Here is a 25,104-nt window from a genome sequence, read left to right as displayed (position 1 = left end):
GGACGGCCAGAGACGAAGGGGTAGAGGAGAGACAGAGGGCATGAGGAGGGTGGACGGCCAGAGACGAAGGGAGAGAGGAGAGACAGAGGGCATGAGGAGGGTGGACGGCCAGAGACGAAGGGAGAGAGGAGAGACAGAGGGCGAGGGCATGAGGAGGGTGGACGGCCAGAGACGAAGGGAGAGAGGAGAGACAGAGGGCATGAGGAGGGTGGACAGCCAGAGACGAAGGGGTAGAGGAGAGACAGAGGGCATGAGGAGGGTGGACGGCCAGAGAAGAAGGGAGAGAGGAGAGACAGAGGGCATGAGGAGGGTGGACGGCCAGAGACGAAGGGAGAGAGGAGAGACAGAGGGCATGAGGAGGGTGGACGGCCAGAGACGAAGGGAGAGAGGAGAGACAGAGGGCATGAGGAGGGTGGACAGCCAGAGACGAAGGGGTAGAGGAGAGACAGAGGGCATGAGGAGGGTGGACGGCCAGAGAAGAAGGGAGAGAGGAGAGACAGAGGGCATGAGGAGGGTGGACGGCCAGAGACGAAGGGAGAGAGGAGAGACAGAGGGCATGAGGAGGGTGGACGGCCAGAGACGAAGGGAGAGAGGAGAGACAGAGGGCATGAGGAGGGAGGACGGCCAGAGAAGAAGGGAGAGAGGAGAGACAGAGGGCATGAGGAGGGAGGGGTGGAAATAAGGGAGAAAGAGTAGAGGGAGAAATATAGAGCGCGGCAAGAAAGAACAAGGGATTGAACGATAGAGAGGAGAAAACAGAGGGCAAGGAGATACAGAGAGAGAGACAGAGAAAGAGACAGAGAGAGACAGAGACAGAGAGAGAGAGAGATAGATAGATAGAGAGAGAATTAGAATCAACTATTAAAGACTACCAGAACCCACTGGATTCTCCAATTACCTTGAATGAGCTACAGGACAAAATAAAAACCCTCCAACCCAAAAAGGCATGTGGTGTTGATGGTATCCTTAATGAAATGATCAAATATACAGACAACAAATTCCAATTGGCTATACTCAAACTCTTTAACATCATCCTTAGCTCTGGCATCTTCCCCAATACTTGGAACCAAGAACTGATCACCCTATTCCACAAAAGTGGAGTCAAATTTGACCGCAATAACTATATGCGTCAACAGTAACCTTGGGAGAATCCTCTGCATTATCATTAACAGCAGACTCGTACATTTCCTCAATAAAAACAATGTACTGAGCAAATGTCAAATTGGCTTTTTACCAAATTACCGTACAACAGACCATGTATTCACCCTGCACACCCTAATTGACATCCAAACAAACCAAAACAAAGGCAAAGTCTTCTCATGCTTTGTTGATTTCAAAAAAGCCTTCGACTCAATTTGGCATGAGGGTCTGCTATACAAATTGATGGAAAGTGGTGTTGGGGGTAAAACATACGACATTATAAAATCCATGTACACAAACAACAAGTGTGCAGTTAAAATTGGCAAAAAACACACACATTTATTTCCACAGGGCCGTGGGGTGAGACAGGGATGCAGCTTAAGCCCCATCCTCTTCAACATATATATCAACGAATTGGCGCAGGCACTAGAAAAGTCTGCAGCACCCGGCCTCACCCTACTAGAATCTGACGTCAAATGTCTACTGTTTGCTGATGATCTGGTGCTTCTGTCCCCAACCAAGGAGGGCCTACAGCATCACCTAGATATTCTGCACAGATTCTGCCAGACCTGGGCCCTGACAGTAAATCTCAGTAAGACCAAAATAATGGTGTTCCAAAAAAGGTCCAGTCACCAGGACCACAAATACAAATTCCATTTAGACACCGTTGCCCTGGAACACACAAAAAACTATACATACCTTGGCCTAAACATCAGCGCCACATGTAACTTCCACAAAGCTGTGAACGATCTGAGAGACAAGGCAAGAAGGGCATTCTATGCCATCAAAAGGAACATAAAATTCAACATACCAATTAGGATCTGGCTAAAAAATACTTGAATCAGTCATAGAGCCCATTGCCCTTTATGGTTGTGAGGAGAGGGGTCCACTCATCAACCAAGACTTCACAAAATGGGACAAACACCAAATTGAGACTCTGCATGCAGAATTCTGCAAAAATATCCTCAGTGTACAACGTAGAACACCAAATAATACATGCAGAGCAGAATTAGGCCGATACCCACTAATTATCAAAATCCAGAAAAGAGCCATTAAATTCTACAACTACCTAAAAGGAAGAGATTCCCAAACCTTCCATAACAAAGCCATCACCTACAGAGAGATGAACCTGGAGAAGAGTCCCCTAAGCAAGCTGGTCCTGGGGCTCTGTTCACAAATACAAACATGCCCCACAGAACCCCAGGACAGCAGCACAATTAGACCCAATCAAATCATGAGAAAACAAAAAGATAATTACTTGACACATTGGAAAGAATTAACAAAAAAACAGAGCAAACTAGAATGCTATTTGGCCCTAAACAGAGAGTACACAGTGGCAGAATACCTGACCACTGTGACTGACCCAAACTTAAGGATAGCTTTGACTTAGTACAGACTCAGTGAGCATAGCCTTGCTATTGAGAAAGGACACAGTAGGCAGACATGGCTCTCAAGAGAAGACAGGCTATGTGCTCACTGCCCACAAAATGATGTGGAAACTGAGCTGCACTTCCTAACCTCCTGTCCAATGTATAACCATATTAGAGAGACACATATTTCCCTCAGATTACACAGATCCACAAAGAGTTCGACAACAAACCCAATTTTGATAAACTCCCATATCTACTGGGGGAAATTCCACAGTGTGCCATCACAGCAGCAAGATGTGTGACCTGTTGCCACAAGAAAAGGGCAACCAGTGAAGAACAAACACCATTGTAAATACAACCCATATTTATGCTTATTTATTTTCCCTTGTGTACTTTAACCATTTGTACATCGTTGCAACACTGTATGTATATGTAATATGACATTTGTAATGTATTTATTGTTTTGAAACTTCTGTATGTGTAATGTTTACTGTTAATTGTTATTGTTTATTTCACTTTTGTATATTATCTACCTCACTTGCTTTGGCAATGTTAACACGTTTCCCAATAAAGCCCCTTGAATTGAATTGAGAGCAAGAGAGAGAGAGAGAGAGAGAACATACTATAGTGTCCCATGTTTAATGAACAGTGCCCTAACCCTGGCAGAGCTACAATACCCCACTGGAGAGTAGAACAAGACAAAGAAGGATGGGACAATTAATTAGTGCGATAGTCTAGTCTAGAAGTAGTCCTGAAGGGCCAATGAGAGAGTAGATACAACACAATGAACACACTGGAATTCCAAGGCTCTTCTCCATGACATCGTGTGTGTTGTGTGTTGTGTGTTGTGTGTGTGTGTGTGTGTGTGTGTGTGTGTGTGTGTGTGTGTGTGTGTGTGTCATATGACTTGTACTCACCCCCGGTAGTGTCTTCTGCTCATGCAAAGCACTCTGGGCCTTCAGCGCTGACTCCCTCGCACAGTATGTCAGGAATGCACATCCTGAGAGAGAGAGAGAGAGAGAGAGAGAGGGAGGGAGGGAGGGTAACAAGAGGGAGGAGAGGAAGATGATGAGATATTTGATGATGTCTTCTTAGTTTGTTAGATAAGTGAGAACATTAAAAAAAAGAGAGTCCATATGCATAACCTCCCAGTCATTTATTGGGTAATAAAACACCAAGGTTTTGGCATCACTGTGCCTTCTTCAGGGTGAAATTCTACATATGCTTCAGATATGTGGGAATAACATAACTATTCTGGATGGAGCCTCCTGGGCAGACGGACAGAACACACAGGTTCATGCAGACAGACACACACACTGAACAGTCAATCTGCTTCTATTTATCTCTATTTCCTACCATCTTCCTTTCCCTGTTCCTCATTTTCAAGTCCATAATGTAAAAAGCGACTGGTTTTCTACAAGCCCCATGAACACAGTTAACCTACAGCTGACGAGGACACAACACGGCACAGCGCGGCTCAAAACAGCACAGCTCAGAACAACACATCCTTAATACCAAATAAAACTCACATTCACTCTATTCATCTAACTCACTACTAAAGAACCACTCACACTCACACTCATTCCCATACCTCTCTCTCTCTCTCTCTCTCTCTCTCTCTCTCTCTCTCTTTCTCTCTCTCTCTCTCTCTCTCTCTCTCTCTCTCTCTCTCTCTCTCTCTCTCTCATGTACCTGTGTGTAGGTAGAGCGGCTGGCCAATGCTGTTCCTACAGCTGTCACAAACCTGTCACCACCACTAAGACAACAGGCAGCAAGTTAACCAGGGCTGTTCTCAGAGTTGTTATACACACAGCAGAGCAACATGCTAGCTCAGAATGCTTACAGAACCACCAGCCCTGTCCAGCATGACTCAACAACATACACACAGAGACACATACAAACACACACACATAATGACACACACAGACACAAACATAATAACACACACAGACACACACACATAATGACACACACAGACACACACACATAATGACACACACAGACACACATACATAATGACACACACAGACACACACACAATAACACACAGACACACATAGAAACACATAATGACACACACAGAGACACAGAAACACAGACATAATGACACACACATAATGACACACACAGAAACATACACACACAGAGAAACACACGTAATGACACACACAGAGACACACACATAATGACACACACAGAAACATACACACACAGAGACACACACATAATGACACACACAGACACACAGAGAAACATACATAATGACACACAGAGAAACACACATAATGACACACAGAGACACACACAGACATACTGTAGAGACGAACACAGATACCGACAAAGAGACACACACACACGCACACACTTATAACAACAGCAAGATTAGAACACCTCTACAAAGCGCGCACACACACTTAACAGACATTAACAATGACCCCCCCTCCAAACACACACACTTAATAGAAATTAACAATGACCCCCTCCAAACACACAGACCCTTAACAGAAATTAACAATGACCCCCCTCCAAACACACAGACCCTTAATAGAAATGAACAATGACCCCCAAACACCCCCTACAAACACACACTTAATAGAAATTAACAATGACCCCCCAAACACACACAGACCCTTAATAGAAATTAACAATGACGCCCCCAAACACATTCAAACTTAACAGAAATGAACAATGACCCCCCCCAAACACACAGACCCTTAATAGAAATGAACAATGACCCCCCTCCAAACACACAGACCCTTAACAGAAATTAACAATGACCCCCAAACACATTCAAACTTAACAGAAATGAACAATGACCCCCCCAAACACACAGACCCTTAATAGAAATGAACAATGACCCCCCTCCAAACACACAGACCCTTAACAGAAATTAACAATGACCCCCCTCCAAACACACAGACCCTTAATAGAAATTAACAATGACCCCCAAACACCCCCTCCAAACACACAGACCCTTAATAGAAATGAACAATGACCCCCAAACACCCCCTCCAAACACACAGACCCTTAATAGAAATGAACAATGACCTCCCCCAAACACCCCCCTCCAAACACACAGACCCTTAATAGAAATGAACAATGACCCCCCAAACAAACACACAGACCCTTAATAGAAATGAACAATGACCCCCCAAACACCCCCTCCAAACACACACACCCTTCATAGAAATTAACTTAACAATGACCCCCTCCAAACACATACACCCTTAATAGAAATGAACAATGCCCCCCCCAACACACAGACCCTTAATAGAAATGAACAATGACCCCCAAACACCCCCTCCAAACACACACACCCTTCATAGAAATTAACTTAACAATGACCCCCTCCAAACACATACACCCTTAATAGAAATGAACAATGACCCCCCCCAACACACAGACCCTTAATAGAAATGCACAATGACCCCCCCAACACACAGACCCTTAATAGAAATGCACAATGACCCCCCCCAAACACACACACTTAATGGAAATTAACTATGACCCCCCCCTCCAAACACACACTCACTTAATAGAAATTAACTATGACCCCCCCTCCAAACACACACTCACTTAATAGAAATTAACTATGACCCGCCCCACTCCAAACACACACTCACTTAATAGAAATGAACTATGACCCCCCCACTCCAAACACACACACTCACTTAATAGAAATGAACAATGACCCGCCCCCCCGCCTCCAAACACACACACACACACTTAATAGAAATTAACAATGACCCCCCGCCTCCAAACACACACACACTTAATAGAAATTAACAATGACCCCACCCTCCAAACACACACACCCTTAAAAGATATTAACAATGACCCCCCCTCCAAAACACACACACTTAATAGAAATTAACAATGACCCCACCCCTCCAAACACACACACCCTTAAAATATATTAACAATGACCCCCTCCAAACACACACACCCTTAATAGTAATTAACAATGACCCCCCCTCCAAACACACACACCCTTAAAAGATATTAACAATGACCCCCCCCTCCAAACACACACACCCTTAAAAGATATTAACAATGACCCCCCTCCAAACACACACACCCTTAAAAGATATTAACAATGACCCCCCCGCCTCCAAACACACACACACTTAATAGAAATTAACAATGACCCCACCCCCTCCAAACACACACACCCTTAAAATATATTAACAATGACCCCCCAAAAACACACACCCTTAATAGTAATTAACAATGACCCCCCTCCAAACACACACACCCTTAAAAGATATTAACAATGACCCCTCCCCCCCCTCCAAACACACACACACACACACACACCCTTAATAGTAATTAACAATGACCCCCTCCAAACACACACACCCTTAATAGAAATTAACTATGACCCCCCTCCAAACACACACACACTTAATGGAAATTAACTATGACCCCCTCCAAACACACACACCCTTAATAGAAATTAACTATGACCCCCCCAAACAAACACACACACTCACTTAATAGAAATTAACTATGACCCCCTCCAAACACACACACACTTAATGGAAATTAACTATGACCCCCTCCAAACACACACACACTTAATGGAAATTAACTATGACCCCCCTCCAAACACACACTCACTTAATAGAAATTAACTATGACCCCCCTCCAAACACACACACACTTAATGGAAATTAACTATGACCCCCCTCCAAACACACACACACTTAATAGAAATTAACTATGACCCCCCAAACACCCCCTCCAAACACACACTTAATAGAAATTAACAATGACCCCCCAAACACACACAGACCCTTAATTAAAATTAACAATGACGCCCCCAAACACATTCAAACTTAACAGAAATGAACAATGACCCCCCAAACACACAGACCCTTAATAGAAATGAACAATGACCCCCTCCAAACACACAGACCCTTAACAGAAATTAACAATGACCCCCAAACACATTCAAACTTAACAGAAATGAACAATGACCCCCCAAACACACAGACCCTTAATAGAAATGAACAATGACCCCCCTCCAAACACACAGACCCTTAACAGAAATTAACAATGACCCCCCTCCAAACACACAGACCCTTAATAGAAATTAACAATGACCCCCCAAACACCCCCTCCAAACACACAGACCCTTAATAGAAATGAACAATGACCCCCCAAACACCCCCTCCAAACACACAGACCCTTAATAGAAATGAACAATGACCTCCCCCAAACACCCCCTCCAAACACACAGACCCTTAATAGAAATGAACAATGACCCCCAAACAAACACACAGACCCTTAATAGAAATGAACAATGACCCCCCCAAACACCCCCCTCCAAACACACACACCCTTCATAGAAATTAACTTAACAATGACCCCCTCCAAACACATACACCCTTAATAGAAATGAACAATGCCCCCCCCAACACACAGACCCTTAATAGAAATGAACAATGACCCCCCAAACACCCCCCTCCAAACACACACACCCTTCATAGAAATTAACTTAACAATGACCCCCCTCCAAACACATACACCCTTAATAGAAATGCACAATGACCCCCCCAAACACACACACACTTAATGGAAATTAACTATGACCCCCTCCCCTCCAAACCACACTCCTCCAAACACACACTCACTTAATAGAAATTAACTATGACCCCCCTCCAAACACACACTCACTTAATAGAAATTAACTATGACCCCCACTCCAAACACACACTCACTTAATAGAAATAACAATGACCCCCCCACTCCAAACACACACACCCTTAATAGAAATGAACAATGACCCCCCCCCGCCTCCAAACACACACACACACACTTAATAGAAATTAACTATGAACCCCCTCCAAACACACACACACACACTTAATAGAAATTAACAATGACCCCCCCGCCTCCAAACACACACACCCTTAATAGAAATGAACAATGACCCCCCCCGCCTCCAAACACACACACACACACTTAATAGAAATTAACTATGAACCCCCTCCAAACACACACACACACACTTAATAGAAATTAACAATGACCCCACCCCTCCAAACACACACACCCTTAAAATATATTAACAATGACCCCCCTCCAAAACACACACACACCCTTAATAGAAATTAACTATGACCCCCCTCCAAACACACACACCCTAAAATATATTAAAAGATATTAACAATGACTCCCCTCCCCTCCAAACACACACACACACACACACACACCCTTAATAGTAATTAACAATGACCCCCTCCAAACACACACACCCTTAATAGAAATTAACTATGACCCCCCCTCCAAACACACACACCCTTAATGGAAATTAACTATGACCCCCCTCCAAACACACACACCCTTAATAGAAATTAACAATGACCCCCTCCAAACACACACACCCTTAATAGAAATTAACAATGACCCCCTCCAAACACACACACACTTAATGGAAATTAACTATGACCCCCCCCCCTCCAAACACACACTCACTTAATAGAAATTAACTATGACCCCCCCCTCCAAACAAACACACACACTCACTTAATAGAAATTAACTATGACCCCCCTCCAAAAACACACACACACTTAATGGAAATTAACTATGACCCCCTCCAAACACACACACACTTAATGGAAATTAACTATGACCCCCCTCCAAACACACACACACTTAATAGAAATTAACTATGACCCCCTCCAAACACACACACACTTAATGGAAATTAACTATGACCCCCTCCAAACACACACACACTTAATAGAAATTAACTATGACCCCCCTCCAAACACACACACCCTTAATAGAAATTAACTATGACCCCCTCCAAACAAACACACACTCACTTAATAGAAATTAACTATGACCCCCTCCAAACACACACACCCTTAATAGAAATTAACTATGACCCCCCTCCAAACACACACACACGTAATAGAAATTAACTATGACCCCCCTCCAAACACACACACACTTAATAGAAATTAACTATGACCCCCTCCAAACACACACACACGTAATAGAAATGAACTATGACCCCCTCCAAACACACACACACGTAATAGAAATTAACTATGACCCCCTCCAAACACACACACACTTAATAGAAATTAACAATGACCCCCCTCCAAACACACACACCCTTAATAGAAATTAACAATGACCCGCCCCCTCCAAAACACACACACACTTAATAGAAATTAACTATGACCCCCCTCCAAACACACACACACTTAATAGAAATTAACAATGACCCCCTCCAAACACACACACCCTTAATAGAAATAAACTATGACCACCCCCCCCCAAACACACACACTGGGCCCTCTTAAAAATGGGCTCTGAAGGGGATTCTCCAAACTTGAGATGCTCCCTCTCAGCAGGCTTGAATAGGTAGGCTTACCACTCCATTATACTGACTAGAGAGACAGGTCTACCTAGTGTGTGTGTGTGTGTGTGTGTGTGTGTGTGTGTGTGTGTGTGTGTGTGTGTGTGTGTGTGTGTGTGTGTGTGTGTGTGTGACTGTATACTAGACTAGAGGTATGCCAGGGTTAGAGAGACATTAAGATAACACCCATCATCTGAACTAGAGTGACTTGGGGTTATGGCTTAAAGGCTAAGGGTCAGGACACCTGCTAACAGGGGGAGAGAGAGAGAGAGAGAGAGAGAGAGAGAGAGAGAGAGAGAGAGAGAGAGAGAGAGAGAGAGAGAAAGAGAGAGAGAGAGAGAGAGAGAGAGAGAGAGAGAGAGAGAGAGAGAGAAGAGAGAGAAAGAAGAGAGAGAGAGAGAGAGAGAGAGAGAGAGAGAGAGAGAGAGAGAGAGAAAGAGAGAGAGAGAGAGAGAGAGAGAGAGAGAGAGAGAGAGAGAGAGAGGATATGATAGGCTGCTCTCCAGTCATAGAGGATGTCTTTATACCCATCTCTCTAATAATGTATGAGCTGTTGGCTTTTCCCAGAAAATCCCAATGTTTAACCTACAGATCGGACCGCATTCCATGTTTTCCCATTTAAGGTGAGGGAGGGCTGGGACGGAGAGATAAACAGAGAGATCATGACGACAGTGATCCAAACCAACCAAGCTCACGACTGAGTACACACACGCGCACGTGTGTACGCACGACACTAGAGGATTAGAGAGTGTGAGCGAGAGAGAGCGAAACAGACAGAAAGACTGAAAGAGAGAAAGAATATACTCTCCCCTTCCCCCATCCTCTCCCAGAAGACACTGTTTGGTATACAGCACCAGTCAAAAGTTTGGACACACCTCCTCATTCAAGGGCTTTTCTTTATTTGTACTATTTTCTACATTGTAGAATAATAGTGAAGATATCAAAACTATAAAATAACACATATGGAATCATGTAGTAACCAAAAAAGTGTTAAACAAATCAAAATATATTTAATATTTTAGTAGCCACCCTTTGCCTTGATGACAGCTTTGCACACTCTTGGCGTTCTCTCAACCAGCTTCACCTGGAATGCTTTTCCAACAGCCTTGAAGGAGTTCCCACATATGCTGAGCACTTGTTGCTGCTTTTCCTTCACTCTGCGGTCCAAGTCATCCCAAACCATCTCAATTGGGTTGAGGTCGGATGATTGTGAGGTCATCTGATGCAGCACTCTCTCACTCTCCTTCTTGGTCAAATAACCCTTACACAGCCTGGAGGTGTGTTCGGTCATTGTCCTGTTGAAAAACAAATGATAGTCCCACTAAGCACAAACCAGATGGGATGGTGTATCGCTGCAGAATGCTGTGGTAGTCATGCTGGTTAAGTGTGCTTTGAATTCAAAATAAATCACAGACAGTGTCACCAGCAAAGCAACCCACACCATCACACCTCCTCCTCCATGCTTCATGGTGGGAACTACACATACAGAGATCATCCGTTCACCTACACTTTGTCTCACAAAGACAAGGCGGTTGGAACCAAAAATCTCAAATTTGGACTCCAAGACCAAAGGACAGATTTCCACCTGTATAATGTCCATTGCTCATGTTTCTTGGCCCAAGCAAGTCTCTTCTTCTTATTGGTGTCCTTTAGTAGTGGTTCTTTGCAGCAATTCGACCATGAAGGCCTGATTTACGCAGTCTCCTCTGAACAGTTGATGTTGAGATGTGTCTGTTGCTTGAACTCTGTGAAGCATTTATTTGGGCTGCAATTTCTGAGGCTGGTAACTCTAATGAACTTATCCTCTGCAGCAGAGGTAACTCTGGGTCTTTCTTTCCTGTGGCTTTTCTCATGAGAGCCAGTTTCATCATAGCGCTTGATGATTTTTGCGACTGCACTTGAAAAAACTTTCAAAGTTCTTGAAATTTTCCAGATTGACTGACCTTCATGTCTTAAAGTAATGATAGAATGTTGTTTGTCTTTGCTTATTTGAGCTGTTCTTGCCATAATATGGACTTGGTCTTTAACTAAATAGGGCTATCTTCTGTATACCACCCCTACCTTGTCACAACATAACTGATTGCCTCAAACACATTAAGAAGGAATTAAATTCCACAAATTAACTTTTAACAAGGTACAACGGTTAATTAAAATGTATTCCAGGTGACTACCTCATGAAGCTGATTGAGAGAATGCCAAAAGTGTGCAAAGCTGTCATCAAGGCAAAGGGTGACTGCTTTGAAGAAACTCAAATATAACATATATTTTGATTTGTTTAACACTTTTTTGGTAACTACATGATTCCATATGTGTTATTTCATAGTTTTAATGTCTTCACTGTTATTCTAAAATGTAGAAAATAGTAAAATAAAGAAAAACCCTTGAATGAGTAGATGTGTCCAAACGTTTGACTGGTACTGTATGTGATCAGGAGAGGGTGATAAGTGACAGTGTTTCCATGGTGACCCATCATCAAACACATGCTAAAACAAACAGCCTACTCAACTGTTGAAGTGTTTACATCAATGATAGTGCTACTACACCAGCATTACTATCAACCTAGACCAGCATTACTATCAACCTAGACCAGCATTACTATCAACCTAGACCAGCATTACTATCAACCTAGACCAGCATTACTATCAACCTAGACCAGCATTACTATCAACCTAGACCAGCATTACTATCAACCTAGACCAGCATTACTATCAACCTAGACCAGCATTACTATCAACCTACACCAGCATTACTATCAACCTACACCAACATTACTATCAACCTACACCAGCATTACTATCAACCTAAACCAGCATTACTATCAACCTAGACCAGCATTACTATCAACCTAGACCAGCATTACTATCAACCTAGACCAGCATTACTATCAACCTAGACCAGCATTACTATCAACCTAGACCAGCATTACTATCAACCTAGACCAGCATTACTATCAACCTAGACCAGCATTACTATCAACCTACACCAGCATTACTATCAACCTACACCAGCATTACTATCAACCTACACCAACATTTTTTTAATTTTTTTATTTCACCTTTATTTAACCAGGTAGGCTAGTTGAGAACAAGTTCTCATTTGCAACTGCGACCTGGCCAAGATAAAGCATAGCAGTGTGAACAGACAACACAGAGTTACACATGGAGTAAGCAATTAACAAGTCAATAACACAGTAGAAAAAAAAAAAATGGGCAGTCTATATACAATGTGTGCAAAAGGCATGAGGTAGGCGAATAATACAATTTTGCAGATTAACACTGGAGTGATAAATGATCAGATGGTCACACACACACACTACTATCAACCTACACCAGCATTACTATCAACCTAAACCAGCATTACTATCAACCTAGACCAGCATTACTATCAACCTAGACCAGCATTACTATCAACCTAGACCAGCATTACTATCAACCTAGACCAGCATTACTATCAACATAGACCAGCACACAGACTTGATCTTTAAGTGGGTGTTTAAAATATTTTAAAGTGTGTGTCTTAATCTCCTGTAGCTATGTGTATGTATGTATGTATGTATGTGTGTGTGTGTGTGTGTGTGTGTGTGTGTGTATATGTGTGTGTGTGTGTGTGTGTGTGTGTGTGTGTGTGTGTGTGTGTGTGTGTGTGTGTGTGTGTGTGTGTCTGCCAGTGAGTAGTCTAGCCCAAACGCCTATTTGTGTCCAGAATGATTTCTACAGGTGGCTGGGTTCCCATTATTCGCCTACCTTTGTGCATGCCGGTGTATTTGTCCTTTATCACCGTCAGCTCGTAGATCTTCCCGAACTGTTCAAAGATCGGTTTGAGGTCCTTCTCCTCTAGATTCCGAGGAATCTGCCCCACGAACAGCTTGATCGCGTCGGCTTCCTTCATCGGGAGACAGCGGGGAGAACGACAGGCGCTCTGCGGGGTTCGAGGTGAGAAGAGCGCGGTGAGTGCGAGCAGAGTCGTGGTCCTCTGGAGAGGAACGACCAGAGCTGGAGGGTGTTGGAGGAGAGAAGGAAAAGGAGATGGACATAAAAACAAGATATGTAAATGTGTCATTTTTTTTTCACAATATAGGATAATCATTGATTAATTGAATAAAACCAAATCAATATTTTGGATGAATTCTGATATCTTTACAATTTTAGCCTATTGACACAAACCATGGCACTTGCGCCTCTCATAAAAACAATTATGCAAATGATGATCAGCCAATCAAAAAATAATTAAGACATTTAAATTGCAATAAAACAGAAATTAAAATTAAATATCAATAAAAGTGATATATTACCTTTAGGACGTGAGAGTGTTCGGAGCCCCTGGGGAAAGGAAAATATATGGTTTAGACGGTAGATGAGCGCTTTAGAGCGGCTGTGAGCGGTTTCTTTGTTTGGCCAGCTGTAGGTTACATACACTCATTGGATGTCAACGTATGGGGGCTCATCTCTTTGTCCGCCCCGGCTCAACATACACACAAAACACACACAAAACACATGCGCACAAAAACACAATATGGAGCCTTGGTTTTAAAAATCCTACCGATTTCAAGAGATCCTTCACTCCACGTTGTAAAATAATTCCCAGAGTAATTTGAGATGATTTTGTTTATTTTTCCACGTTTTGCCGTGGCGTTGTTGTCTTCAGTTGCGCGTCTCCTGTTACCCTCCCTCCGGGAATAGTAGGCTCAATGCGATTCGTTCTCCGCTCTTTGTGCCAATCGCTCCCTCTCCCGGTTTCGAATCCGTAACAGATCAGTGGAGTTGCTGCTCCCGTTAAGGTCTCACGTCTTTGCAAGCGATCATCAGATCACATATCCCCAACCCGGTGCCTTGGTGATCCGTTATTTGCTATATCCTCTCGTCACGACTCTTGGCAAATCCGGTAAAGCCAGTCAGTCACTCTCTGAGTACTGCCTTGCCTGTTAGAATAGTCAAATTTCTGCAATAATTAGGCTACAAGGCTATATTCTTAAAAACTATTTCTGCAGCAGACAGCTATTGATAAATCCAGCAGTCCATTTATATAGACATTTAAGGGTTAACACATATATTAAAATATACTTATTAATATCTAACGTTTCCCTCCCGCGCTACCCCTCTTTTCCCTCAATGTATAGGCTACCGTAGCTTTTGACGTCGTCTGCCGGTGTCTCCCTCTCTCTCTATCCTGCCCTGCCTCCCCCCTCTCCCTCGAGCGGTTGACAGGCTGTGACGTAAAAAGCAGGGACCGTCAAAAACTCTACTCCAACCTTAAAAAGAAAACCCATCTTATCTTTCGTAGACGTAGCCTAAACCGTTTAGCCCTGAAAGTAGCATATAGGGAACATATATGGACAGCTATTTCAGTTATCAAAACCAGGATTAGTCGACCATTTCAATAAGCGTTTTCAAACAAGCTCTTTGACTATGTCTACGTTAGTGTCCAGTGTGTGAGTGCTCGTGGACGGTGCCTGTAGTTCTGGAACGCCGTGCTACCTATTGTTCTGGCCGCGAGCTCTGGCCGTGGTGCTGAAGCCTGCCATACTACCAGCGCGCGCGAGCGGCGTCACGACTCCAGCTGCGCACACAACACACACACGCCAGCCTTGAGGTTGCCCTAACCAGTTCTCTTCTGCGTGTTGAACAAACGCTAAATTCGTAATCATATCCACGATGTGCACAAATAGGCTAGCCTAATGTGCGAGAGAAAGGGGAGAGAGCGAAAATAGAGAAGAGGATAGGCCTATACTACAGACTACACTGATCTAACAGTATGGGTTAACCTACAATAATACACCGTCTTTTCAGCCTAGTGAGGGAGGGATCCTCACCGCTCTGATACAGACAGGCACAGCAGACCTCATCTGTCCATGGTCCTGAACCAAGATATTTACAACCTTCATCAAACTATGAAGCTTTTTAACTCATCTTTATTGCTGGTGGGGTTCTCTTTGGTCTCTTTCCGGTGTGTGTTTGTTTTCTTCTTCTGCCACCCCCCTCGCGCTTGAGGAGAGGATTCAGAGAGTTCAGGGTAATTTACTCTGAAAGGTCACCATCTGCCTCCCACCACCTCATGCCCCCCTCTCCCCGCCTACTGCCCCCCACCGTTATATATCGTCAGTTCACACACGTGGGGTCTATACCAGGCACAAGCCGCTGGACGGCACGCGCAGCCTACCACGGAGATCTACACCGTATCACTCACTGAGCGTAGCTGTAGGCAACGGCACGAGCATGCATGAGGAACTGATGCTCGGGCCTCTTTCATGGTGGTGTCAGAACTGGGCTTTTCGGTTTCTCTGTCGTCTGTGGAGTAGGCCTAGGGCTAGAATAGGGCGAAATTAGATCCTGATTTATGGTCAGGTTAGCATTTATACCCAGAATGGTTTCGTTTGTTCATAGAGGAAACGTTAGATCCATGAAGTCATATTAAGCTTACTTGAGTTATTATCACAACACAACCTAGTCTATTCTGAACAAGGGAAGACAAGTTGGCTACAGCTTTACAAGCACACAATACCGCCACCTGGCCACTGTTGAGGATATGAAGGTCTACTTAATTACAATGTACTGTAGGTCTCAGTGCACATCTAGGCCTGCTAATTGGGGGAAAGAAAAGTGCACAAAATAGAAAAAGGCTAACTATTTTCTGGTTTCAGTTTTTATTTCAGATTAAGTTTGTGATAGCATTTTCCACACACTCTTTTGCCTTTTTCAAAATAATACAAAATCCATATATTTCTACGCAATAACTTCTGATCATAAACTCTGACAAGGTAGCAACAAAGGGAATTTGCTACAGCTCCTCTTAAGAAAAAAAATAAATTACATGTATTTTTTATAATAGATAAATTACTATCCTTTTTTCAGACTTTTTAATATAATTTTTTTTGTTTCTACTAAAAACGATATAAAACATGAAAATGATATTCACAGATCGACTCACACAAGAATACACCCACGGCTGCATACTCACACAAATAGGCAATTTCAAAGAGACAGGAAGACAAACATACAGACGCACAACACACACCATCCAAGGGTAGCAAAATATAATTTGTTCTTCTTAATATGATGACTGAAAAATATGAATACTTTTATATGAATATATGCATACAGTTAACATGTACAGTATGCCTAAATTTCAAATCATACCACAATATAGGATATATTTATGGATATGTATATTAAGTATATGTTCACACAGAAATATAGACATACAAATGTAATATTGACTGACAAATATACACATCGTTCACCTGTGGAGTGTGTGTGTGTGTGTGTGTAAGTGTCTGTATACTGTAGACGTAACATACAGTAACATGTTACAACTATGTCAAGGCATGGGGGCAATGTCCGTTAAAAAGAGCTTTGTTTAAGTCCAAGACAGAACCCTTTTAAACAGTTTCAGTAAAAACTAGTCAGGGAGATGTTACTTGCTCCTTTGGAAGTTAAAGGCCCAGTGCACTCAAAAACATGATTTTTCTGTGTTTTATATATCCTTCCAAACTATGAGTTTGGAATAATACTGTGAAATTTTGAAAATGATGATAATGCCATTTTAGTGTAAGAGCTGTTTGAAAAGACCGCCTGAAAATTCTCCCTGTTTTGGTTGGATGAAGTTTTGGTCTGCATGGTGACATCACCAGTTAGTTAAGAGACCAAAAAGAGAAATAGTTTCAAACCTCTCTGCCAATAACAGCCACAGTAGTTTTCAGTTTCCTAGCAAAATTCTTGCTTGAGAAATGTCTCTTTGCTAAGAAGTTATTTAGTTTCTTTTTGACCATTTGAATTGAAAACAGTCACAGTAAAGTACTTCATTGTTACCCAGAAAGGATTTGATATTGAGATAAAAACAGCTGCATTGAACCTTTCAGACACAGCTTGCTCTTCAGCATATTGTGGCAAATGCATTTCTGAAAATGAATGCATAAATGAATACAATGTTATTTCAATACCTACCATTCTTGAACATATTGATGGGTCAGATGATACAAATGTCTCAGGTAGTGGTATATTTTCTGTATGTAGCAGAGGTGGTGGGGTGTAACCTTGGCTGAGGCCTGAACACTGGTATTAGCTTTCAAGGTTAATGCCTTGGCTTTAGTTCAGTGGGCTAACAGTCGTGAGGGCACAGGTTGGATACCTGGACAGTCACCAATAGACCATACAGTCGTTTCATTCTACCCCTGCTTGTTTTCAGATTGGGGGCGTTCTCAGGTTATGGACATCTCTCCACTACTGTCCTTTAAAAACAGGTCACTTGTACTAGGCCACCATTTTACATTTTGGTATGTTTTCACCAAATGTTGATGATGCTGTATAAACACTGAGGAGACATTTCAAATAGTTTTTTGGCATATAGAACACAAACATAGAAAACATACATCATAGAAACTTCCAACAGGTTTTACACTGCTATTGGGTTATACCTTCTGGGTCCCATATATCCATACTAGCATACTACATAGTATGCATGGACAATACTTCACCTCACACTAAGTGGTATGCAAGTTTGGCTACTGGGACAGAGCTCTGGACCCAGGTCCTGGGTGTACATACATCATCCACAGCATCTCTCAGCCATAGAAACAGAAAGAGTGGACATAGAAATCAGATATGTTCCATATTATGGAGCTCTGTACAATGTCATTGGCACATTTTTTGCATATGCAGATAACCCACAAAATGTAAGAAATGTAGTAAATAACAAATTAACTCACATTCCAAAACATCCCTTCTATAACGGCTGTACATCTGGCCCAGAACACAATTCAATCCCCACTTTATGTGGTAATATATCCACTCTACCCACTCCATTGCTATGGTCTGATCATTTCTATGGTAACCTGCGCTTTGACTTCCAACCCCTTAAACCCTGACCCCTGGCTGATCTCGGCTGGAAGCCTGTTATTGGCTGGTCAGTGCCTCTTGGCCCGCTGAGCACTCTGGGTACATGAGGCGCAGCAGGCAGTCTTGTAGTAGGAGTAGACACACAGTCTGGCCTGAACCACCATCACACAGTTATGACGCAGGTCTCTGCAGTTCTCATCTACAGAGAGAGGAGAGGAGAGAGGAGAGAGAGAGGAGAGGAGAGGAGAGGAGAGGAGAGGAGAGGAGAGGAGAGGAGAGGAGAGGAGAGGAGAGGAGAGGAGAGGAGAGGAGAGAGGAGAGGAGAGGAGAGGAGAGGAGAGGAGAGGAGAGGAGAGGAGAGGAGAGGGGAGTAGAGCAGAGGAGAGGAGAGGGAAGAGGAGAGGGAAGAGGAGAGGAGAGGGAAGAGGAGGAGAGGGGAGTAGAGCAGAGGAGAGGAGAGGGAAGAGGAGGAGAGGAGAGGGAATAGTGGAGGGGAGGGAAGAGGGGAGGAGAGGAGAGGGAAGAGTGGAGGGGAGGAAGAGAGGGGGAGAGGGAAGAGGAGGAGAGGGAAGAGTGGAGGGGAGGAAGCGAGGGGGAGAGGGAAGAGGAGGAGAGGGAAGAGTGGAGGGGAGGAAGAGAGGGGGAGAGGGAAGAGGAGGAGAGGGAAGAGTGGAGGGGAGGAAGAGAGGTGGAGAGGGAAGAGGAGGAGAGGGAAGAGTGGAAGGGAGGGGAGGAAGAGAGGGGGAGAGGGAAGAGGAGGAGAGGGAAGAGGAGGAGAGGGAAGAGGGAAGAGGAAGAGAGGAGAGGGAGTAAAGAAAGGGTTAGATTTCAAATCTCACAAGCATCTCACACATACTGTACAGTGCCTTCATATACAGTGCCTTGCGAAAGTATTCGGCCCCCTTGAACTTTGCGACCTTTTGCCACATTTCAGGCTTCAAACATAAAGATATAAAACTGTACTTTTTTGTGAAGAATCAACAACAAGTGGGACACAATCATGAAGTGGAACGACATTTATTGGATATTTCAAACTTTTTTAACAAATCAAAAACTGAAAAATTGGGCGTGCAAAATTATTCAGCCGCTTTACTTTCAGTGCAGCAAACTCTCTCCAGAAGTTCAGTGAGGATCTCTGAATGATCCAATGTTGACCTAAATGACTAATGATGATAAATACAATCCACCTGTGTGTAATCAAGTCTCCGTATAAATGCACCTGCACTGTGATAGTCTCAGAGGTCCGTTAAAAGCGCAGAGAGCATCATGAAGAACAAGGAACACACTAGGCAGGTCCGAGATACTGTTGTGAAGAAGTTTAAAGCCGGATTTGGATACAAAAAGATTTCCCAAGCTTTAAACATCCCAAGGAGCACTGTGCAAGCGATAATATTGAAATGGAAGGAGTATCAGACCACTGCAAATCTACCAAGACCTGGCCGTCCCTCTAAACTTTCAGCTCATACAAGGAGAAGACTGATCAGAGATGCAGCCAAGAGCCCCATGATCACTCTGGATGAACTGCAGAGATCTACAGCTGAGGTGGGAGACTCTGTACATAGGACAACAATCAGTCGTATATTGCACAAATCTGGCCTTTATGGAAGAGTGGCAAGAAGAAAGCGATTTCTTAAAGATATCCATAAAAAGTGTTATTTAAAGTTTGCCACAAGCCACCTGGGAGACACACCAAACATGTGGAAGAAGGTGCTCTGGTCAGATGAAACCAAAATTGAACTTTTTGGCAACAATGCAAAACGTTATGTTTGGCGTAAAAGCAACACAGCTCATCACCCTGAACACACCATCCCCACTGTCAAACATGGTGGTGGCAGCATCATGGTTTGGGCCTGCTTTTCTTCAGCAGGGACAGGGAAGATGGTTAAAATTGATGGGAAGATGGATGGAGCCAAATACAGGACCATTCTGGAAGAAAACCTGATCGAGTCTGCAAAAGACCTGAGACTGGGACGGAGATTTGTCTTACAACAAGACAATGATCCAAAACATAAAGCAAAATCTACAATGGAATGGTTCAAAAATAAACATATCCAGGTGTTAGAATGGCCAAGTCAAAGTCCAGACCTGAATCCAATCGAGAATCTGTGGAATGAACTGAAAACTGCTGTTCACAAATGCTCTCCATCCAACCTCACTGAGCTCGAGCTGTTTTGCAAGGAGGAATGGGAAAGAAACTCAGTCTCTCGATGTGCAAAACTGATAGAGACATACCCCAAGCGACTTACAGCTGTAATCGCAGCAAAAGGTGGCACTACAAAGTATTAACTTAAGGGGGCTGAATAATTTTGCAAGCCCAATTTTTCCATTTTTGATTTGTTAAAAAAGTTTGAAATATCCAATAAATGTCGTTCCACTTCATGATTGTGTCCCACTTGTTGTTGATTCTTCACAAAAAAAATACAGTTTTATATCTTTATGTTTGAAGCCTGAAATGTGGCAAAAGGTCGCAAAGTTCAAGGGGGCCGAATACTTTCGCAAGGCACTGTAGTATTCACACCCCTTGACTTTTTCCACATTTTGTTGTTACAGCCTGAAATGAAAATGGATTAAATAGAGATTTGGTGTCACTAATCTACACAAAATACCCAATAATGTCAAAGTGGAATTATGTTTTTACAAATGTTTACAAATCAATAAAACATGAAAAGCTGAAATGTCTTGAGTCAATAACTATTCAACCATTTTATGACTAAATAAGTTCAGGAGTAAAAATGTTCTTAACATGTTACATAATAAGTTGCATGGACTCACTCTGTGTACAATAATAGTGTTTAACATGATTTTAAAAATGACTATCTCATCTTTGTATTTCACACATACATTTATCTGTAAGGTCCCTCAGTCAAGCAGTGAATTTAAAGCACAGATTCAACCACAAAGACCAGGGAGGTTTTCCAATGCTTCGCAAAGAAGGGCACCGATTGGTAGATGGGTAAAAAATCAAGCAGACTTGAATATCCCTTTGAGCATGATGAAGTTATTAATTACACTTTGGATGGTGTATCAATACACCCAGTCACTACAAAGATACAGGTGTCCTTCCTAACTCAGTTGCTGGAGAGGAAGGAAATCACTCAGGGATTTCACCATGATGCCAATTGTGATGTTAAAACAGTTTAATGGCTATGATAGGAGAAAATTGAGGATGGAGCAACAACATTGTAATTACTCCAGAATACTAACATAAATGTGAAAAGAAGGAAGCCTGTACAGAAAGAAAAAATATACATTCTGTTTACAATAAGGCACTAAAGTAATACTGCAAAAAATGTGATAAAGAAATGTTTTGGGCAAATTCAACACAACACATAATTAAGTACCACTCTCCATATATTCAATCATGTTGGTGGCTGCATCATGTTATGGGTATGCTTGTCATCGGCAAGGCCTCGGGAGTTTTTTTAGGATAAAAATAAACGAAATAGAGCCAAGCACAGGCAAAATCTTAAAGAAAAACCTGGTTCATTCTGCTTTTCCACCAGACACTAGGAGATGAATTCAGGAGAAATATATACCTTTCAAGGCCAAATATACACTGGAGTTGCTTACCAAGACGATACTGAATGTTCCTGAGTGGCCTAGTTACAGTTTTGACTTAAATCGGCTTGAAAATCTATGGTAAGACCAACTTGATAGAGCTTGAATAATTGTTTTAAGAATAAATGGGCTAATATTGTACAATCCAGTTGTGCAAATCTCTTAGAGACTTACCCAGAAAGACTCACAGCTGTAATCACTGCCAAAGGTGATTCCAACATGTATAGACTCAGGGGGTTGAATACTTATCTAATCAAGACATATCAGTGTTTTATTTTCTATATATACAATTATTATTATTTTATTTTTTTCAGTGACATCACAGAGTATTTTTTGTAGATCATTGATAAAAAATGACAATGTCCATGTTAATTCCACTTTGTAACACCACATGTGGAAAAAGTATTTTCTGAAGGCACTGTAAACATACATTACACACACACACACACACACACACACACACACACACACACACACACACACACACACACACACACCTGCGACCTGTGGACTGCAGGGTATGGTATTGCAGAGCTGCTCCTGGTCAGGTTTGTCTGTAAGGGAGCATTCTGGGCTGTGCTGTTTGTCAGGTGTGAGACACCGTACTTCTCTGATCTGTAGCCCCTTACCACAGGAACGAGAGCACTGAGGGAGAGAGATAGAAGAGGAGAAAGAGAGAGGAGGATGGTCAACATATTTCTTGTGATCAACACTCATTCAAGGTCATAATTATGTTCTCTCTCCTTCCTCTCTCCTCCTCTCCTCCTTCTCTCCTCTCTCTCTCCCCTCCCCCCGCTCTCCTCCCTCTCTCCTCTTTCTCTCTCCTCTCCTCTCTCCCCCCCCCCCCTCTCCTCCTCTTTCTCTCCTCTCCTCTCTTCTCCCTCTCTCACCGCGCTCCACTCCGTAGTAAACCACTGAGGCTGACATGCTTCCATCACACACGTCTGCACCGAGGGAGGCTTTTCCAGCTGGGCACACTGGCTGATCGGTGCCACTTTGAAATCTGTCCCCATCTTCTCCACACAGATGATGTCCCTTCGCTGCGTTCCATTCCCACATGGAGCACTACACTGGAGGAGGGAAGAGAGGGAGGAGGGCGAGAAAAGAGGAGAGGAGTGAAAGGGAAGAGAGGCAGGAGAAGACAAAATACGAGAGGGAGAGAGGTGGAAAACATGACATTTTCTTCCTATTCATCTGCCATGACAGTACTATTCATTTATTTTCATATGTAAATATCTATCCATCCGTTCCAAAAAATAAATATTGAATTGAAGTGACTGATTATATTGGTAACAGTATTGATCGATGGCTGCCACACCTCCTGCTCCTCTTACCTGACCCCAGGGGCTACTGTACCACATGTAGGTGGGAGCACACGGACCCCCGTTACACGCCTTCATGTCCGCCGGTTTGTCCCCCAAACACTCTCCTCCCTCTCTCCCTCCACGGGTCAGACACAACACCTCTCTCCTCTGAACACCTGGACCACACGGGGCTGAACACTGAGAGAGAGAGAGAGAGAGAGAGAGATGGGGGTATTAGAGAAGTTAGTGTATTGATGTAGAATGAGCATGTGTCCGTGTCCCTATGTCTGTATGTCTGTGTGTCTGTGTGTGTCTCGTGTGTGTCTCGTGTGTGTCTGTGTGTGTGTGTGTGTGTGTGTAGTACTCACAGTGTTGGACCAGCCAGTGAAGTACCAGTTGGTTACACAGGGCCCCATGTGACAGTCCTCACTTCCTTGTGGGCGGAGCTTGGCGTTACACTCCTTGTCATTCACCACGCTGCCATGGTCACTGACACAGCGGACATTACGAGTTCTCTTCCCCATGCCACAGTCCACTGAGCACTGTTGAGTTCAAATGAGAATGTTAGGAAAACCTACAACAGAACAAAGACATTGGAAAACAGGATGGATTGCAACCTATAGATGTCAACACACATTCTCATAAAATGTCAAACTAAACACACATACACCATTCCCCTGTGTGAATATTAACATACCCCCCTGCCACACACACACTTTCTATACTCACAGAGCTCCAGTCGGTGCCTATCTCCCAGTGTGAGCAGAGTCGTAGCTGGCAGGACTGGGTGAGGTCAGGTGGGGTTAGGTTGGAGCAGCGTTGTGGTTGAACCATGGTGGAACGGTTCCCAAAGCTCTGTCTGCACTGAAGCTGTCTCTGCTGTACTCCCATACCACAAGACACACTGCACTCTGACCATGAGCTGGCCTCGAAGCTACACATACACACACACAAACACACAGAGAGATACACAGAGACACACACACAGACACACACACAGACACACACACATACACACACAGAGACACACACACATACACACACAGAGACACATACACACACACACACAGAGACACATACACATACACACACACATACACACACAGAGACACATACACATACACACACAGAGACACACACACACATACACACACAGAGACACACACACATACACAGACACACACAGAGACACACACACAGAGACACACACACAGACACACACAGAGACACACACACATACACACACAGAGACACATACACATACAGAGACACATACACATACACACACAGAGACACACACACATACACACACAGAGACACATACACACACAGAGACACATACACATACACACACAGAGACACATACACATACACACACAGAGACACATACACATACACACACAGAGACACACACACATACACACACAGAGACACATACACATACACACACACATACACACACAGAGACACATACACACACAGAGACACACACACAGACACACACAGAGACACACACAGAGACACA

At 43.3% G+C, this 25,104-nt stretch overlaps 2 protein-coding genes across 4 annotated transcripts in view; both read right to left on the bottom strand.

The window, feature by feature from the left end:
* LOC115124289 (CUGBP Elav-like family member 3) overlaps nucleotides 1-14,482 on the bottom strand; it is a 76,285-nt gene extending 61,803 nt beyond the window's left edge. For both annotated transcript variants that reach the window (XM_065007196.1, XM_065007197.1), the window contains exons 1-4: nucleotides 14,426-14,482; nucleotides 14,178-14,205; nucleotides 13,630-13,878; nucleotides 3,428-3,510 (exon numbers count right to left, since the gene is read on the bottom strand). In XM_065007196.1, the coding sequence (XP_064863268.1) occupies nucleotides 3,428-3,510; nucleotides 13,630-13,774 (228 nt within the window). In that variant the 5' untranslated portion in view covers nucleotides 13,775-13,878; nucleotides 14,178-14,205; nucleotides 14,426-14,482. The remainder of the gene's footprint in view (nucleotides 1-3,427; nucleotides 3,511-13,629; nucleotides 13,879-14,177; nucleotides 14,206-14,425) is intronic.
* A 2,025-nt stretch (nucleotides 14,483-16,507) lies between these two features.
* Nucleotides 16,508-25,104, bottom strand: part of LOC115125283 (ADAMTS-like protein 4) — a 99,275-nt gene continuing 90,678 nt past the window's right edge. For both annotated transcript variants that reach the window (XM_065007183.1, XM_065007191.1), the window contains exons 12-17: nucleotides 24,309-24,513; nucleotides 23,948-24,121; nucleotides 23,610-23,777; nucleotides 23,166-23,345; nucleotides 22,773-22,920; nucleotides 16,508-18,916 (exon numbers count right to left, since the gene is read on the bottom strand). In XM_065007183.1, coding sequence (XP_064863255.1) covers nucleotides 18,786-18,916; nucleotides 22,773-22,920; nucleotides 23,166-23,345; nucleotides 23,610-23,777; nucleotides 23,948-24,121; nucleotides 24,309-24,513 — 1,006 coding nt within the window. In that variant the 3' untranslated portion in view covers nucleotides 16,508-18,785. The remainder of the gene's footprint in view (nucleotides 18,917-22,772; nucleotides 22,921-23,165; nucleotides 23,346-23,609; nucleotides 23,778-23,947; nucleotides 24,122-24,308; nucleotides 24,514-25,104) is intronic.

Source organism: Oncorhynchus nerka, linkage group LG3 (genome assembly GCF_034236695.1).
Source record: "Oncorhynchus nerka isolate Pitt River linkage group LG3, Oner_Uvic_2.0, whole genome shotgun sequence".
In the NCBI taxonomy this organism is placed as follows: Eukaryota; Metazoa; Chordata; class Actinopteri; order Salmoniformes; family Salmonidae; genus Oncorhynchus; species Oncorhynchus nerka.
The sequence above is the reverse complement of the archived record's forward strand: the minus strand, read 5'-3'. Positions and strand labels throughout refer to the sequence as shown.